Source organism: Hippoglossus stenolepis, chromosome 3 (assembly GCF_022539355.2).
Source record: "Hippoglossus stenolepis isolate QCI-W04-F060 chromosome 3, HSTE1.2, whole genome shotgun sequence".
Taxonomy (NCBI): Eukaryota; Metazoa; Chordata; class Actinopteri; order Pleuronectiformes; family Pleuronectidae; genus Hippoglossus; species Hippoglossus stenolepis.
In genome coordinates this window covers 28,009,024-28,029,194 of record NC_061485.1, presented here as the reverse complement: position 1 = coordinate 28,029,194, position 20,171 = coordinate 28,009,024, and the positions used below count along the sequence as shown (strand labels likewise).

Genomic DNA, 20,171 nt, shown 5'->3' with positions numbered 1-20,171 from the left:
CTGTACTAATTAAATTGCCCTTCTGAGATAGTCATTATAAATAATCACAATGAGAATGCTCCTAATCTATATCGGTAATGGAGGAAACATTTGGGTGATAGAGTTGGAGTTGGCTAACATTGCACACAGCAGAGCCAAGGACAAAGTACAAATGGCTTTAGCGACTTTAAATCCTCTGTTTGCTTGTTCTTGTAATGTAAAAATAGCCCTTTGAAAGATTTTTAAAGGTGACCTGGATGGGATCATTTAAATCTTATATAATTAGAAACTGGAAGCAGAAGCATTCAGAGCAGATGCCAGGGCTGTGCTGGGACAGGAGAGCATTATAGACATGATGAGTTTGTCTTGATGACATGGAGCTGGGCCAGAAACTCTCTGTGTCTCTCTAAGACCAACTGCAGGGAAATCTCTGCCACCTCGTCCTGTCCCGACGATGGATCTGTGAGCTAAATGACACCAGACACTGCTGAGCTGATGGAGCAGCTGGTAAACAGCCATGCTGAGGTCATTTAGTGTAAGAAATACCACGTCTGTCCCAATGAACAACATTTGCTGTGTTTGGCACTAAAAGGGAAATTATGGTTGATCAGAAATTAGGTTTTTATATCTGACCATCATTTCTATCTGTAATAAAAGCAATGCACTAACCAAGTTAATGGGTGGCAACCTGATATGAGACGACTTTGCTACATTTCACAGCAGGGCAAGAAACAAGTGACAGCTACAGGTTCGTCAAAACATAGCAAAAGTCTATCTATAGACACAGTTTACACTACAACATCCATACTACAATAGTACATTTACCATTTGTCTACACTTTGAACAAACCAGATATGTCTTAATTCTTCAGCTTTCAGAAGCAAGATGGCTGCTTCCCTGGCTCCAACTTCATACTTAGCACACAGAGACTAGAGAAGACATTAAAATACTCCCTCAGCACTACGGTGAGCAGCTGTCACAAGATGAAGACAAAGGCTTGCTGCTCGGCAAGTTAGTAAAAGTAATGAAGTTTGATGCTGAACTTTCAAGATTTCTGCTAGGCTTGTTGATAAACAGCAGTAAATGCTAACATCAGCTATGTGCGGATAGCAAAACGTACAAATAGTTACGTTAACTTTGGCCTTCTGTGCATTTTATGGTGCACATTGTGCCATCAAAACTCCAGTTGAAGTTCAGTGGTCACTTTCAGTTTTACCTTCAAATTAAATAATTGCTTACATGTGTTGCCCCACTAGTCCTTTTGATGGCAAGGTTAATGCAAAAACACAGTAGCCTGATGCACACTGATCCTAATAGGGTGTCAACCCAGTGTTTAAATTATCAGACGTAATACTTGTAATTATCTTTCAGATTTGTAAAATGTGATAATTATGATTTTAACAAAGCAAATAAATTACAAGATTTTTGAGAGACAGTGATTTTTAAAACTGCAACAAATTGCTCTTTCTGATTGTCAATATCCCCCAAAACTCAGTGACACAAAAATTAAACTGAGATTCACTGTATTCTGTCTCACACAGTTAAAGGAAAATGCATTATCTAAAATCACTGTTGTTCTCCGCTCCAGGAAACCCACAAACTATAAATTAAGGTGACTCAGATAGTTCCTTAATGACCTTGGGAATTAGTAGTAGAAAGTAGTGAAATCCCCAAAACATTGATGTGAAAAGAACCGAGACACCATGAAGACTTATCAAAGCTTCATTTGTTTGTTGAAAAATGCTTCAACACAAATCTTATTGTGGATATTACCATCATTATTATTCTGTCAAAGGCTTCTGTGATACAGAATCACAGCCTGGCAGCAATTCAGAGATAGTCCTTATGTTCAATCAGAGAAGTCAAAGGTGGGACGTCATGGCTGTCAATCAATGCATGAATGCACTTCTGGCTAGCAAGCTCCAGATTCCTGGATAAGACGTGTTGGTCTTAAAATGAGGTGTGGTCAGGCCAATTGTAGGTGCAGATGGTCTGCTAGTACCTGAAGTGTAAGACACAATCCACCAAGGTACGAGAACACCGAGCTTTTAAAGTGAATGGGAGATGGTACCCCAGAGTCCTGCACATGTCCATTATTGCAAACCTGCATCTGCATATGACGCACCCCCACCTGAACTGTCACCTGTGATTAAACACATGCTACATACACAGTCACTCATATCAAATGGATTACAGCCTCCTTGTACTTCCGTTTTTGTGATTGTGTTAATTGTGGCAGCACCTGTGCTCCTGCAGCTGTCAATGTGTTTCCTCAGTGAATACATGCTGAGGCAGCTTGTTTATCAGAAGCTAATACTATTTGGCACTTTAAAGAGCAGCACAGCATCTGACAACATCTTCACCACTTCCTAATGTAATCGATTTTGACGTCCAACTAATTTCGCTGTCGGCAGTGACAGTTATTTGGGCGGACGATTTTACCTGTGCCTGCGCCGTAAATATTTTTTACTCGTTACACATTTTGTACCCGTTACACAACGATATCCGACCAGGTATAGGACACTATGGCACTCTGATTGATTCCTTAGACCAAGCAATTAACTGTGAGTGGCAGACCCTGTATATCTAAAATGAAAAAGTGGGCAATGATATGAAGCATAAGTAAAACCCACTGCAGTGGATTAGTGCTCTGTATGTGCTTTGAATCCTTTAATGTACATGACAAGTGCTTCAACATGATACATGTGTATGTGATGTGATATAAGCCAAGAAATCCAGTCACTTGACCCAGCGTCATATGTGCTGCAGCATTTCATCATTATACACACAGCTCACTTTGGCCTGTTTGTATGATAAGTCCTTTGAAGCTGTAAATCATTTCACTAATCCAGACATGCAGACACATGCTTTTTAAGCGTTGTGTACGTACTCCCCTGCTTGGATTGGCTCCAGATTTCTGATCAAAGTCTCGTTTTTCCAGCTCAGTGTTTGCTATTGTACAGTATATCCCAGAGGAAGCAGTGATTATAGATGAACACATGGAAACTTTTGTCCTGCGTTTACTGAACACATGCAGACGACTTAAACACAGGTCTGCCAGTCTGCTCGATGTTGATGGACTTGAAAGGGACACTGTATAAATGATCATTTGAAAATGTTTTCTTTTTTTCTATGTCTCTTTGAGGTGTAACAACATAGTCAGCCATTAGCTGGCAGTCCACATTGTGTAGGGCAGATTCCCCCGACCATCCTATCTGTCAGATCCTGAAAGTGTGACAGGCACTTCGATTGCACTTTTCCTCAGGGACTTTGTGGGACCTTGAATCAGACAGTTTCCAGAGACACACAGAATCCAGATAGCACGCAGTACTGTGTGGTTATGCCTCAAATTCTTTACGTCCATTACAGTTAGTTTTGCACATACAGTACTATAGGTAATTTTAAAGGTTAACCCTAACCCTTTCTCAGCTACAGCGTTCATATTTGTGCTGTAGATAAATCACTTGTTTTATGTTCTCCTTATAGAAAAATATTTATTTATATTTTAACATTTTTGGTTTCTTTTGCTTTCATGATGGTTCCCCTGAGTTTTGAATAAATTCAAAGGGATACCATTCCAGTGTTTGTTCTCATAGACCTAACTCTAAAGTTGGTCTAACCCTTCAATATGGTTTCATTGAGTGGACTACTGAAGTTAGCTTTTCATTAGCTGAGGGGTTCACATATTTTTCCAAACGACACTGTAAATGTTTGTCTGATGTGTTCAATATGCACAAGAACAATGAACAACTACTTGCGTGTCTCACTGTTGTAGCTACCACATGTACAACTTGTTCTTTTGGTTTGACTGATGTGTTTTTTCAAAGGTCCGCAGAAAACAATTGACCATAACTGTCCCATCGTGACTATGAAACTCACTATGAAAAATGTAACTATAAACATTAAAGCTTGGTCATACATCTGTCTTGTTTCCTTGTCCTAACAAATACTGAGTTCTTGGCATAACTCTACAGCCACATACATTAGATCCAGTAAGCAGCTTATATGCACCTTCATTTGAATGTAGATGCATTCACTGTCCTTATACCCGTTCATGTGTATAATATATCCAACACATAAAAAGCAACAAAAATAACGTTTGCCAATTAAAGACATTAACAAAACAACCCCTATAATGTTCCTTCTGACAATTGATAACATGTATCAATTTAATTCCATTTACAAAAGGAAGGTAAAACATTGTATCATTATCATTCTGTAACACTGAGGTAAGTCTATCTAGGGGTGGGCGATATATCTACTATACTTGATGTATCGCGGCTTGTACCACTTGTACCAACGAGTATACATTTTCATGTGAATGTTTTAAGCTGTCAGCATGATATTCTCTTTGAGATTTGCTTCTGTCTTCTCATGGCCCTCTCACAGCAGAGTGTATCAGTAGAGGAGGGAAGAGACTCATATATATATATATATATATATCGTGTATCGCGATATAACCTAAAAATATTGCGATATTTGTTTTAGGTCATATTGCCCAGCCCTACGTCTATATAGTTATTTTGTCTGAAGGTGACATATTGTAAACATTGACAAAAAGAAATTAAAACGGTTCACTTATGTTTTCTTGTCCAGGACCCATCTGGCAGGTGTACTCTTATTATTTGATGTGTCAGGTATAACAGTGTAGTGGTTTGTGTCACAGTTACAGTAGATTCTGATATAAAAACACACAATATCCCTTTCAAAACAATGAATGCATCAAAAATGTAATGAGTGACACAGAGAACAGCATTTATTTTTTATCCATTTTGGGTGAACGGTAAATGTCTATAAACATGTCTTGAGCAGAGAGATGTAACAGATGGAAATCTGGGCCCCACACAGGCCTCAGACAGCTGTTGCCATCATGGCTGATTTATTGTGACAGTAACTTCAGGACTGACTCACCTAAGTCCAGGGACAGAGACTGTGAAGCAGCCACCTGACAGATAAATCATCCTCTTTAGATTGAGCAGCCACTCTATCACCCTGACAGACTGTTTAAGGATATCTGACCGGATGAGTGCCATTTATTATAACACCCTGTGGGCAGGGGAGGTTCTACACTGCAAAAAGTTGTAGAATCTATACAAAGTGGTGCGGAGCATCATAATGTAGATTCATGGGAGGGTTGACTCGCAGCATCTGAGATTCCACAATTTCCAGACAAAATCGAATAAAATATAACCTGCAGTAATCTGACACTTTCAAGGCAAATTCATGGTTTTGAAGTCTGCCAGTCCACTGCGGTCCGCTATAGTCCTCGTGACTTAAAGCTTGTAATCCATCCATGTCTGATGGATACGCACTGACCCCTATGCGGACGTCTGTGTGCTGCCAGAAATTTGTGACTGCGCTGACTACGCATCGCCTGTGCATGCTGCAGGAGCGAAATATCCACCTACTGGAATGGAATGTGGGATCAGGTAAGCATGCCTGGAACACCAGTATGACTGGAACCATGGTTATGTTTGTGTGACCGGAATGAGAACGCAACTCTCAGCGGACACGGAAAGTTGAATATTTAGTCAACCCTTCATACTGCAACAGCCGATTTCACCAGCTAAAGGGCAAAACTACCCGAGAGTGACGTGGGTGACATGGCTTTCATAATACTGCCATACAAGCCAGTAGTCAGTCAGATTCACCTTAACCTCAGTGTACCCTCAAGGTCGGCCTGTATCATTGATCACGAGGCCAAAACACTTGATGACGCTCAGGTGCACAACTGAAGTTATGTCCCTGTCATCCGCTGGTGGCCACTAACACCTGCTAAATATCTACTGGTAGTTGGTAACCTAAACAGTTATTCAACATTTGTCCTATATTCTAAAGATATATAAATATCGCTTTAGGTTCCACCAGCCCATTCTCTTTTCATCCAATCCCAACCTGACACGCTCTCCTTGAGCCAATCACACATAAGCTGCTTTAGTGTAAATGTTCTCTCTTTCTCCAGTCATTCAGCTGTCAGTTCGTCTCTGCCCTTACTGAGTGACCCACCTCCACTTAGAATACCAGGTCGTCTGCTTCAGTCATCCAGAAGCCCATCATAGACGTCCCAACTCCACACTCCATCCCTCATCAGAACCAGGGAGGGTCTCAGGGAGGGTCTACACCATTATTTCTACACACTATTTCTATTACAATAAATTATTTTTCATTCTATTTTTACTCTTTCTCATTAGTTTCTCCTTAAATCTCTCCTGATTGAAATGAGAAAGAGGCCAAAAGACACCTAAAATAGATCACCAAATTTTCATCCGCCCTCCCCAAATATATCAGTGCCAGGATACTTTGACCAACGTGCACATGTCTCATTGTGTCCTGTGGTGCTGTGAATTTACCTGCTGCAACTGATGCTGTCATCAATGATATATCCCTGTTTGGGCTGGTGTTTGTCTTAAACCTACACTGTCACTTTTACAGTTTGACCCATTCCATCCCAATGTAAACATGTAATTCCTGGGTACGCTGACATTTAACAATGACTTACACACAGGTGGTGCAACACGCTGCTGATCTCTCCCGTACTCTCCCTTTAGGATTTTATCATCCTAAACTTAACTATATTGAATCTCCCCCTTTTTTTTTACTGTAAAACATGTGACCTTTGCTGTGCATGACTCCTCACACCTTGTTTCCTTAATTTGACACACTCAAAGTAAGCAAAAGGAGGGCTTCCTCTAATGATTAGGTAATTAATCTGCTGATTATTTTTTCAATCCTTCAATTAATTGCTTGGTCTATACACCATATGAAAATATGAAAAATGCAGGTGAATGCCAATGAAAAAGCTCAAGATTCCCTCATCAGATGTCTTATACTGTGTAAGAAACAGTCTAAAACCACAAATTATCTAATTAACTATGGTATAAGGTACTTTTCCAATTAAAGAAGCTACAACTGTAACACGTTAAGCTGTTTGGATTAAAAAATGACTATTAATCAATTATCAGACTACTTGCTGATTAATTTCCCTATAACCCTAACCCTATTAACCAGTTTGAACCTAGCAGGCAGAGAAAGCACGATTTTTCTAACTGTTGCAGTCTACGTTCTAGTTCTATCTAAGCAACCATTAATAAGCAATGATTCCATTTTTCAACATCCTAAAACAATAAAAGTATGGTATAATGCCCGAAGGGAAAAAGACACAAAATATATTTCAGTGCGACTTTATAAAAACTTCAAAAAGAGTCACTGAGTAAAATATAAGCAGGTAATTGTAGCTGTTACCTGTGAGACACACTTTGCCTATTGTCTCCTGAAAGATAAACCCGAGGCCAGCTTCAGGAAAACATTGGGAGGTTTGTATTAAGATGTTTAAGAGTTGACAAATCCTGCATAAAGCTTTGCCAGTGCTGCTCCGAGATGATGAGCCAGCACTGTGACAAACTGACAGACAACTCCCTCTGAACTCTTCCTCCTGCATATGCTCCACAACACAAAGCAATGTGTCATATTGGGGATGAAGCTTTGGGATCAGGTCTTGATCCTCCAGCGGCTGAACAGAGGTTTCTCCTCATGTATCAATGTGCTAACGGCCTCATAATAAATCAAAGCGGGCGGGCACACAGTGATTATGTAATTACATTATCTCATTAAAGGATTAATTGATTAAGACCAGCCTCCTAATAGATTAAGAAGTCCTAATAGATCATTTATCATCCACATAATGTGTTGAGCGTGTATGTCCCACATGATTTTACTGGAGGGCCGGACACACAGAGTAAAACAACAGCTGTACAATCTGTGATTCAATACAACAGTGGTGCATTAGGTCCTGCATTTACAATGGTTCAGATACATTGTAAGATGCCTTTTGTATACTGTGTTGTTAGAAGTTGATTGAACTCTATGATCAAGGTCATTCAAAACCAAGATAAGCCCTTTACATTCTGGCAACATGATACTATGAGAATGATGAATGAGCTACTAGCAGGTCCTGTACTGACAGCTGACAGCTATCACTTATTCTGAAAGAAAACATAATGAATCACGATGATTTTCAGACAAGCTCTGGAGTTTAAAGAAGCATCAGAGGGTGACTGTGGGACAGGAGGTAAAGCGGGTCATGCTCAAACAGTGTGATCCCATTCTCCCCCTATTCTACATGTCAAAGTGTCCTTGAGCAAGATACTGAACCCCATATTGCCCCTGACAGCTGTGCAGTGTGAGTGATGTGTGGTAGAGAAAGTGCTGCACAACGATGCATTGTATGAATTTGTGTGAATGGGTAAATGGTAAAAACTGTTCTGTAAAGAGCTTTGAGAGCTCATCAAGACTAGAAATATATAAATACAGACCGTTTACCATTTTATTTCCCGTGATTTGAGATGGATATCAGAGATAACAGTGCCCTCCATAAGTGCAAGTCACCCTGGAATGAGTTCTGACACTCATTTTAGCCATCAGACGCCTCCATGGGCTGCATGTCGAAGTCACTGCTGCGGGTACTGATGACAGTATTAGTGAGGAGTCCAAATTAAAGGGCTGACCTACAATAATTGAATTCCTGGTATTAGTAGAATGCTGGCATGCACCTTTCTCTTTCCTTTCTTTGCTTCAAGTCTCTCCTTCTGCAACAATAAGATGTCGCAAAAGTCAAGGGTCTGGATTAACTGCTTGACAGTGGACATGCCTGGCACTTGGTGCTGATACGATCACCGTAATTACAACATCCAATTACAGTTCCCCACTTCAGACACACAACATAGCTAGCTGTCATGTTAACATGCCATGATAGCTGTCCAAGTAATCCTAAAGGAAAATGATGATGATAAAGAACCAGATAAGGACAGGCCAGCTGCAGCAGCTCCTCTGTGTCAGGCAGGACCTGTGTTTGCATTATCGGGATCTGATTGGCTGGTACCTGTGCTGCCACCTTAACAGTTGAACTTTTAAAGCAACCGAACGACGATGAGGTTCGGAATTGTGAGACATCACCACATTCAAAGTGAAACTGCAGCTTTCCAATTGAAGCCTTCAAGGCGTGTGTTTGTGTTCTCTTGCAGAAGTAAACAATTTACATCCAATTTTTGTCTTAATCTCTCTCTGCTCCCCCGACAAATATTTGTTTGTAATTTAAACTGAAGCTTGAAGCCCCAACATGTGAGTATTGCTGAAGCCTTAGCCTTAGTAACTAGAGTGTACAGTGTAACTATGTATTGCATATAGAGGCCCCCGGGGCACCAACATCTGGATCTGCTAATGCCTCATGTTGCACACAGTCATTTCTTATGCATCCGCAATGGATCAAATAACTAATAGCTATTCCATTTAAAGAGCAATGGCCTGTTTTTCCTATTTAGAACAATCGTTAGTATATTGACATTTTCAGCGTAATAAACACTCCTTTTGCTTCACTCTACAATCAGTGTGTAGAACTCCCTCACACGTTCTGCTGTGTACTTCCGGCTAATGACAGATTTTACATGAGCTGATTTAAAGAATCTAATTCTCATACATCTGTACAGGTGAATTGTGCTTTTCCAATTTCTTTTAAATAAATAGAAGAAATTTGTATTTATCATGAACAGTGACAAATCCCCCCCCCCAACCCATGTGACTTTGAAGATGAAAAACCCTCTATAAATCCAAGAAGCAGATATCACAGCACCACTCACGATGTTTGACACTGAGGGGCAGTAAAATACAATAAAATATAGATTCTAAATCTTTCAAATGAAAATCTTTCAATCTAAGACCCACCTCTGAAATAAAACTAGCTGAAGGCTGGAGGCCAGACAGAATTTACTGCTGAATCCTAACTCAAGCCTGTCTCCTCTGGGAGAGCTGAGGCAATGTGCAGTAAAAACAGTGGCGAGGCCTTGTTCGCTGGGTGAGCGATGGTGGTGACTGCTGTGAGAGGATGTTCACTGCCGGGGCTTACTATTTATGTTCCCGCTCAGATACCTAGAGACTGGCGAGTGTCACCACTCCTTCCATACGCTCATGACATATGGCCTGGCCTGGTGTTTGCAACAGGACAGAGAGGGGAGAATTGGTCCTCATTCACCAGCGGTTCTTAAGAGGAAACTTCTTCATAAACCCCACTTACGCAGTTTTTAAGAAGATTCTGACATTCACCAATGTTTTCTTATCTGGGATTTGTTGTTATGTAAGAACAGAATCTACTCAGTCTGAGGAATACTCTTACGCACACTTGACAACTGAGATGCTTGTAGAAAATTTTTTTTTTTACTTTTAATTCTACAGTTGAATTATAAGATTTAAATTACCATATTATTTTATTATTTTTGTCTTAAAAAAGACGGACAAGTTGGAAATGTTGAACACACGCAGAATATTTGGTCTATACTGCAAAATAAATCACTTTTAAATCACATGTTGAAGAGGAGAATAATTAGCCACAAAAATAGTCACCCATCTTTAGGTTTTACACACTGGTGTTTACATATTAAATGTGTCACATGTTGTATAGTTTGACTGATTCAGCTTTTAGTTAAAAGGTTCCATCCAAGTGAAGCCTGTTAATTCTGAAAACCAAGTTTATTTCTGTTCTGGGATGAGAGATGGCTCAGGAGATGCAACCGCACCACTCCGAGCGGGGCCTGAATCCGAATATTATTCAAAAGATTTTGTCTGAACCAGCATGTCCAGTCCTGATGTGTCCGTCAGGCTCAGGTCGAGTATCCACAGGTGCTCAGCTGAGGGTTCACCTGCAGGGCTGTGTTTCCAGTGAGTCGCTACATACAGATAACTCTGTGCACCTTCCTTCTCTCTTTCCTTCCCCTCTCTCTTCTGTGTTTTTGACTAAATCTCAAATCAAACTATTTTTTTCTTCAATTACGTCACTTTCTCCTAATAAAGCTTTCACTGAATGTGTAACTGTATCCCATGTAACGTTTTTGTGGTAATTTATGTTCACTGCTGACAATACAAATTATTACAACTTTTTTTACGGTTTGAGTCCGGTGCAGCGCTGTCTTTAGATTTTCATTCATCTCAAACTTTAGAGCAACACAATTTGCTCAATATTATAACACATATGCGAAGCTTTCAGCAGTTTAAGAACGTGACATGAATGTGACGTAGAGATTTATTAGAAAACTTCTTAAGAACATTACGAATTCTTGCTAGACTGAATCGCAGTCTAAAGCAATGCATAAAAGAAAAAGGTTTAATAGTTTCAAAAAGGGTGAAAACCCTCCATACTCTACCTGCCTTTTATCAAAGGACAGAATCTGATGAACATGGAAAAACTTTACACAGAACCACAGATTTGACCCAAATTGATGCAGCTGTCAAAAAATATTTCCAAATAACTCTCTCTGCACTTCTGAGCCTCCAGCGTGGGCGGATCTCAGACTGCTCCTTCCCGGAGCCTCTGAAACTTTAACACTGCAGTCTTCAAAATGCAACATTATCATAAAACACGCTGGGAAAAGTTGCTAATTTAAGAAGGTCTGTGCACTGACATTAAAGTTAGTGAGAGTTCACCCGCACAGCATTACTGAAAATAACAAGTTCAGAAAGATGGCACTGACCCAGTATCCAATCTAACAGCATGAATGTGGAAAATCACAGTATGCGGTGTCATGATTAGTGTCATTTTTTGCAGCTTTTCCAGGCTTTGAAATACGAAATGAGGAAATCGTGTATCTATTTTAGTCAAATCCCATCACGTGTCTTTGGGTACGAATGTAGCTCACTTTTTATTTTCTTGCACTTGATCATGAACTGTGTATCTGTGAATCAGCTGAGGGGGAGAGACAAATATAGTAACTATTTGCTAACTCTTTATGGGTTGTCATGCTAGAGCTGTTTATCTGACTGCCATCTAGTGGCCAAATTAACAATTAATACATGTTTGAACGAGTTTGAGCGATCTGTTATTCTTACTTTTGAATCACTGTCTGACACCATTTGTTATGTTTTTCTTGATATGTCCATAATCTACCTTTATTTAAATATATCCAAAACCTTCTGATACATCATGGTTTTACACATGGGTTGATATGCAATATGTGCCCTTGTTTCAACCAGTTAAAATCTCAATATCGCACCACTTACATTTGTGTTGTAATGTGAGTGTACACAAGCAGAACAACAAAATATTACTCAAAATACTAAAAAACTATAGCTTACAGAGTAAAAACACAGGTGGATACACTTCACTACTACACACACTAGAATTGGACAATAAAACACTAAGCATTTCTGTACTGCAATTTCAATACTGTAAACTGGCCAGGTCATTTATCAATTTATTGCTTTACAACCAATAAAAAGATGTTGTTGTGCTCCATGATGCCTCTGGGATATTATATTTTTGTGCATTTTACCCGAGGCCGTTAAACAATGGACAGCATCATGACATGTTTTCTTCCACAACTGAAGAAGCAGAGGCAGGTACAGCAGTGTAGAAGTAGGTCGGAAATAATTGTTTCTATCAGCCTTCATCACATCTTTTATTTTTGATATGTCCATATTTCAAACTCAGCCAGGTGTAACAACTACTTTTGGAAATTTCTGGCAACGTTACTTAAGTTTTAACTCGAAAACTGAGCGTGCATGGATGAGTCAATCATAATCATACCATCATATCCTAAATAACTGTCTTTGATTCAAAATGAATAAATGAAAAGAAAAGCCTGTTTGAACTGAGCGTGATGCTCCTGGTGTGAAAGCATCTTTACACTTACCTTCATCAGGTATGTTGAGTAAAACAGGTCGATCACTCTTCCCCTCCTCCTCTTCCTCCTCCTTCACCTCCTTCACCTGCTCTCTGTCTTCACTGTGAAGGTCAAACAGCCTTTGACCTGGCTCTCTGCTCTCATAGAGACTGACCCCAACCGGCAGCTGCGTAGTGGTGGATGTGAGATAACGGACCATAGGGGTTGTATGGTCTACAGGCCCCCTGGGGGAGATGGTGCCGGGCTTGGGTGTAATCTTCTTGTGCCTGTTGGTCGAGTCGCTGCTCTCGGACTCTAGTGCTGAGTTTGTCTTGTAGGGCACATTCTTTCCTCCAGCATCAGTTACACTCTGAAAAGTTATCTTTTCTTTTTCTTCTCCTTCTTCTTCTTCTTCTTTTTCTTCTTCTGCTGCTTTCGCCCCTTCCTCACTGTCTGGTGCGACTGTACCCTGGAATTCGTTCTGACCATTTGAACTTCCCCGGGGACGGATTGGGCTCTCTGGACTTTTGACTGTGTACATTGGAAATTTCACTTCATCTGATCGTCTCTGTTGATTGGATTGAATCTCGGTAGCTCTGACTGGATGACTATCATTGATGTGACCGTTTGAACCTTTGGGCATAACCCTATCTAATGCATTTTGGCGATGCGTCTGAGTCTCAGAGCGTCTCTGATTATGTATTGGACTCTCTGAACTCATATCAGTGTACTCTGGGTGTTTTTTAACCTCAAATCTATGGTTCAGTGGAAATTCGTCACTCCCAAAACTCCTGTGTGCATGCGATAGATTCTCTGATTCTGTCTGTGTATTCTGATCCCTGAATGAGACACTCTGCGCACTTGTCAGACCCTGTGAGGGCTGCCAAGAAGTAGTGGTGTCCTCATACATATGTGGCCTGACAGTGCTCTGCGGTTCTCTCAGGGGATCATCTGTCACTTCCTCTTTGTATGCAGGATGGTCATGGACTCCATATCGCTCTCTCAGCTCCAGCTTGTTTGGTCTGTCAAAACTCGGAATGGCAGAGGGTCTGTCAGGCGTGTCAGAGCCTCCAGACTTAGATATGACCTTGTCTGAGAAGAACGACTGGGTGGGGAAGACCAGAGATTGAGGGAAGGCCTGTGGAAGGTCTGTAGGACCATAATCATAGTCTTCTGGCTCCTCCTTATCAAATGGTGATGGTTTGAAGAGAGGAAGATTTCCATTAGGCAGAAGGTGGTAGGGTGTTGAGAGCTGATCGGTATGGCCTTGTTGGTCGTACTTGTAGGGGTAACCGTCACGCCTGCTGGCTGTGTCCTCCTCTGTGGTCGCAGCTGACATGGGTTTATGGTCTTCCTTTGGATCACAGTCAGGCACAGGGTAGCAGATCAGCTCCCCCCCTTCATTGGGGCAGTGGCAGACCCGGCAGGGGTCAACGTGGAAGGAGTGTCCAGCCTCGTACTTTTGCCCGCTATGGGCACACCCGATGCGTTCGCACTGCATGCAGCCATCTGCAGGCTCTGAAACATCGATGCAGTTTGGTGGCATGTCAGGACAGCTGATGAAGTGGCAGATGATCCGGCCTCCTCCCGCAGGGCAGGAGCACTCTGTGCTGCCGTAGTCCACAAAGTAAGAATCTCCCTCTGGCACTTTGCCATTCTTGAATCCAGCATTGATACAATCATAGTATTGGTAACCCTCGCATGTGCATCCTTTCTGTAAGCATGAAGCGCAACAGCTGCCACTCTCCAGCGCTTCTTCAATACAGTTGTCCAGCTGGGGACAGTCCACGCCAGTGCAGTCACGCTGACACAAGCAGACACTCAGGTAGAGAAAAAGCAACGCACACCTCAGAAGTGCTACTTCAGCTCTTATGAGACAGGCCATGGCACCTGGTGCACGAACAACAATCAAAGGAGATCGGGTATTATCCAAGGCCTTCAGTCCGTCTTCAAGGATTCTGGCACATTCTGCTCGTCTGAATCACCTCAACTGCAAGAAATAGGAGACAGGGAGAGACAGACAGGCAGACGGAGGCTTAGTTCTCAAAATGAAAGCAGACCAACATCTGGCTCCATAGTTGAACACAAGAGTGTCCAATGCAAACAGCCTCATAGTTATCCTAACATTAAGACTACATCTCCTCATTAACATCCACTGCAGTACTGTTTAGCATCATTATGGAGACTGCCATCATGAAACCTGGAACCGGCTCAACTTTTAAATTTCTACCACATCCACGCATATCTCCATAAAACCTCTGTAACAATCCAGTGTGTCCAGTTTAGATACTGAACATGAAGGGGATGCTTTGTAATGCTTCAGCAGTTGAGCTTTGCTGGGAACTAAATACACTTTATGGAAGCAATTAGTGGAGCACGGACCAAAGGGCACGGTCTGCTTTGACTACTGTTCCCTGCTGTAAATGATGTGTTTGATAAGCGTTGCCGTTTCAGACTCAATGGAATTGGATTCACACAGTTCCGTTCTGGATTGTGTTCATAAGATCAGTTCACCACCAGAAAGTAAAAATCAAAGAGGATTATTCATTAATTAAATGATAAAATCTATTGCTAAATGTGTAAATAAAACCAACTTAAGAATCAAAACCTCTAATTTGACACAGATCTCTTGCTGCTCTGTGCAGCTATGAATATTTAGAAATGTGACAATATTTACAAAAATCCCCCCCCCCCTTTGGACAGATCTAATGTAACATCCACCAGGTCGATCATATATAACACATGCTGACTTCCCTGCAGGTCCCCTCCGCAAGTAAACACACACCCCCACATCAAACTCTAGCTGAGCAGATATTCATGGAGTATCTGAGAAGTGCGGGATTTGACGCCACTTTGTTATGACCACTCCTGTCAGACGTCAGTAAACCTGCCTTAAAAACCTCGGAAATAGCCGACATGCAGTATATGAAAAACTGACAGCAGTTCAGTAAATCATTCAAACTTAAATATAAACCATACACATTAACAGTAATAAAGCAAATTCAGTTTAATTTTATGAAAAATGTAGACTAGGGAATCTGTGGGGGAAAAAATACTGTTTGATCATGGAAGCTTCATGCAGATAAACCAGGTACACAAAGTTTTCTAACTTCACTCATGCATCATAGACTGTTTATAAAAGCTTCACACATAACATCCACCAAAACAATTAAAAAGTATACGTGTATGTATCGTGTCATTACTGTTGTTTAGAAGTGTTTAATTTGAAAAGACTTTTTGGTCATGTTTCCATTCTCATAAACATGAAACTGTATATAATCTCTGCAAATTTATACAGCTTTAATCATTTGCCCTACTGATAATAATGTCCACAGCAAATTTCTTAGCCTCATCCACATGTTGGAGAATGAAGGTGAAAAAAACTGTGTTAGACCGCAAAAATCTTCACAAGCTCTACAACAGTCTTCTGTTGTGGAGTTGATCATTCTAATAAGAGAGACTGGTTTTGATATGTCAGAGCCAAAGAGTCTGAACCACAAAATGTAGTGAATGAAGAAGGATAGTTGGAATAGTTCACCTTTCTTCGCTCTAAACCTTTAATTCTCAGAGTTGGAGCTGCTGTGACAGCCTGCCTGAGGGGACAACCGGCCCCTGCCTGCCCCCAAGGTCTGCTCACGTTTCCAACCCGAGAAGTGAACATCTCCACACTGCTCTCAGGGAAAGTGACATGCATCATTACTGCACCACACATAATAAAAGTTGGCAAGGTGTGGCTGGAACAGAATGCAAACGGAGAAGTATTGAGCTGCCTGGTGTTTCCCAGAGAAGTGAGGAATGGGGGGATTCCTCTCTTACTTTCTCCACACACACACACACACACACACACACACACACACACACACACAGACAAAGCTGAGGTCTAAACAGTCCCTGATGTAAGGCAGCTCTGCCAACATGCACAGAAAGGAGAGGATTTGTTTAATGAAAACAAACTGTGGCAGAACAACTTTTCTGAGAGGAAACGTGTCTACACAAAAGACTCAGTGTGGAACACAGGCAGGGACACACATCCACACATGCAGGGAGAGAGAGGAGATGACATTCTGTTGTGTGCTGTAGACAAGCTGGAGGCAACAACACAAATATTACAATAACTTTGAATACGTTTTTTTAAAGGTTTTTTTTCTAGCTTTTGTCAGAAATGTGTGCAAACAGGGGCATTTACAACTTTCCTGTTGTGCACAAAAGTTCTGCAACCTGTCACCTCCTCCACCTGATCACTGGAAACACTTCTCCTCTTCACCTCTGAGCACAGGGCTGAGCAGCCAAAGTTTGAAAAAGTAACTCAAAGTAAAAATGACTCATACAGTTCTCACCACAGCACCCACGAGTTCATGTTTTCAAGCAGGCGAACACGGTGTCCGGTGAACAACAGAGACCCAGCTGTGGGCACTGTAGCGGTGTGTGTTACCTTGTGCTGCGCGCAGTGCCGGGCTGGAGAGCCGCCTGCTGTCCGTCCTCGGAGCGATGTCAGTGGGAACCTTGTGAGCATCGCAGCGCTGCTGGCAGCGGCACCGGCGGAAGAGGAGGTCCGAGCTAAGGTTTCCCTGCTGGAGACTCCGGAGGAGATCCAATCATGATCCATGATGAAGGACAGGCTGCACCGCAGGGCCGGCCCACGCCTCACACTCCACAAGATCTGAAGAACTTTAAAACTGAAATACAAATCTTAGGTTTCAAAAAAAGATATGGAAGTGTGTAAGGTAAGTGCCAATGAAGACCAAAGATATGGTTGAAAACAGCATTTACAGCTCGTGCACAATCTGAGTGAGACAAAAATAAGACAGAATATACTTTTTTTAAATTACAATTAGTGCTGCACACTAGAGGATTTCCAACTCTGGACCGTTATTTAAACCGTGGGAGACACAGCCATAGTGAAAGATTTAACCGATTTTTAAACTTGTAATCTCCAGAACACACACACTTGATGATTTTGAACGTTGCCGTTTGTAGGAAACAATTTCACAGTGGCGATTCCAGAGACTTGAAATCTCACAGAATCTCACGTGATTCTTCTTCTTCTTCTTTAGTTTTTCTTAGGATCTGGTTTGTGACGCTTCCTGGTAAACTTGCTCTCATTTGCTATTCTGTCAGAGATGATTCGAGTTCGGAGAGGCTCCGACTCAATGGGATTATTTGGGCAGATAACTGGCACAGTCGGGAACGCCCCCGCGATTGTCGGGAAGGGTCAAATCGGGTCTTAAATCTGCCCGATTATCCTCTAGTGTGCAGCAGCATTAATTGACTACAAGAGCAGTCTACTCAAGTGGCTTATGGTGCATTCACACCAGACGTAAAGTGAATTTTTGAGGCATTGAGATCAAACACAAAGTCAATGTAAAGGCACAAATAGATAGAAATTCCGCATCAGTCATGCCAGGTGGCGCAGACGGCTTCACTCACTTAAGTTAAGATATTTGAACTTAAGCAAAATAGTCACGTAATGCGTTGTCTTACCGGAGACAGATCCTGGCACAGACCCGAGCTGTGATCAAACCGACCACTGGTTTCTGCCTGGAAACAACAGTCATCCAGATACAGCTGCTAGATAAGATGGTGAAATTCCCTGAGCTGTGTGCAGCTCCGGATGGTACTAGACTAAGAAGGCAGTGAACTTCCAAGAGTCTCTGCAACAGTTTGGCCTCTAAGAAATTGATACAATGTGTCAACCATGAGTTCAAATTGTGTATTCAATTTCAAATTTTGCATAAAGCCAAGCTAGCTGTTCAGCCTGTTTCCAGTGGTTATGCTTATCTATATTCAATTTAGTTTTTTTCCATTAAATTCCGCACACCCCACTGTGGTCAACTACCTTAAACTCACATAGGGTTTATATCAGTATACAGTCATGTCGCCAGAGTCATGGTGCTACTGCTCTCTCTTATATTTCCTTTAGAGCCATGTCGTCAGCCCCCAGGGTAAACTCATGCTGCTGTCCACTGCTGTAGTTTTAAGGATCTTGCATGTACCTCGTAAATGGAAGGCCGTGACCTTGGCTAAACAACAGCCTTGTGCTCACATCATTAGTCATGCTGCTGTCTGCCTCTGCCAGTTGCAGCCCATGCGTGACACAAGGCCATAGGCTATCTCTACAGCCCACAGAGACTAAAACTCAACTACAGGCCTGCTTTTAATTACCCGTTTGATCCCACACTGAACACTACTCTCTGGAGGGCTGAGGATCCATGACATTTAAGTGAGCATGTCTCTGCATTCTCATGTAGTGAAGAAATAATTCATCCTCAGTTATTTGAATATGTTTCCACCTTTTGGAGGGATCTTGACCCCGTAACCACAAATGGCAGAGTGACTTTACGACTTCAGAACAACCCTGTGTCTCACTTTCACAACACCCTCCCTGAAGTGGACCCTTTGGAGGGCATCGTAAATCTGGCACAATGCAGCTCCTTCAGAAGACGTCTGAGTTCAAAGAGTTTGGGGAGGGTGACTGCTGTTTGGGATAAACTGTAGCATGCTCGAGGTTTAAATGGACTCACTCATCATGTTGGAGATCCAGACTGACCTGACCCACCCAGCAGCCTGCAGAAAGGTCCTAATGAGAAGCTGCATGGGCCTGGGGTGAAGTGGTGGTCGGTGCTGTGATAAACATATCAGCCCTGATCGCAGATAAGACCACAGCCAGGGGAGTGGGCCAGCTTTCGGCCAGAGATGAGAGATGAGGTAAAACAATAGAGAGGACTCGGATTCAGAGTGTTCAGGGCTGGGTCAGTGGAAGGACAAGTCAGAACTTGCTTGTAGGCCTACGTGTTTTATTTAATCGACTCTACTGAGGGCCAGCTGCCTTACAAAAATAGTATTTGCGGTCACAGCACGGCTCCCAGGAGTTAACTGCAATTTTAGTTTGAAATCGCACTGATGATACAGTGTGAGATAATACCATCAGAGAGGGGTTGCCATGGTGTAGTGAACAAATTTGGGTTTTGCATGTGCATAACAAGATCAGACTCAGCCCCACTATAAAATACAGGGTGAGACTCGACAACACATGGGTGAGATTTGTGGAATCCCAGTGCGATCTCCGGGGAAAGCCGTCACACAGCAGACAAGGCTTTGAAATAGCCGGGGAGGCCTCAGGGAGTCAGGCTTCATGTGTGGGATCACCAGGGAGCATCTGGCTAAAGACTCACTGCTGTCCCTCTTGTACGGTTCACTGAAGACAGGCTCGGAATGGGGTCTCAAAAATGAATGTATCATTACTGTATCAGTTTCACATAGCTGTAGAATGATCGCTTAGGGCGGGTGTCAGTTCAGAATACGTATAAGAAAAGTTAAGCATGGAACAAGCTGAAGATAACTTGTGTTCCCAGTTTTGGCCCAAAGTTTAGACCGCTATCACCATCCTCACCAGCTCCAGCTGGAACTGGAGGAAAGTGAGATCATGTTAGTGTATGTGCAAGATGTACTTGAAGTTAATCACATCTTTGTCATTCGAGGAGCTGAGGTAAACGTTATCTCCTAAATCAAAAGTTCTGGAAGTACACAAGCTGTATCCTGGCTGCAGTC

General features: G+C 42.0%; 1 protein-coding gene across 1 annotated transcript in view; it reads right to left on the bottom strand.

Moving 5' to 3' along the window:
• Positions 1–17,171, bottom strand: part of fbln2 (fibulin 2) — a 74,088-nt gene extending 56,917 nt beyond the window's left edge. The window contains exons 1-2 of the mRNA XM_035151997.2: positions 17,056–17,171; positions 12,654–14,613 (exon numbers count right to left, since the gene is read on the bottom strand). Coding sequence (XP_035007888.2) covers positions 12,654–14,508 — 1,855 coding nt within the window. The 5' untranslated portion in view covers positions 14,509–14,613; positions 17,056–17,171. The remainder of the gene's footprint in view (positions 1–12,653; positions 14,614–17,055) is intronic.
• Between the last annotated feature and the right edge of the window lie 3,000 nt (positions 17,172–20,171).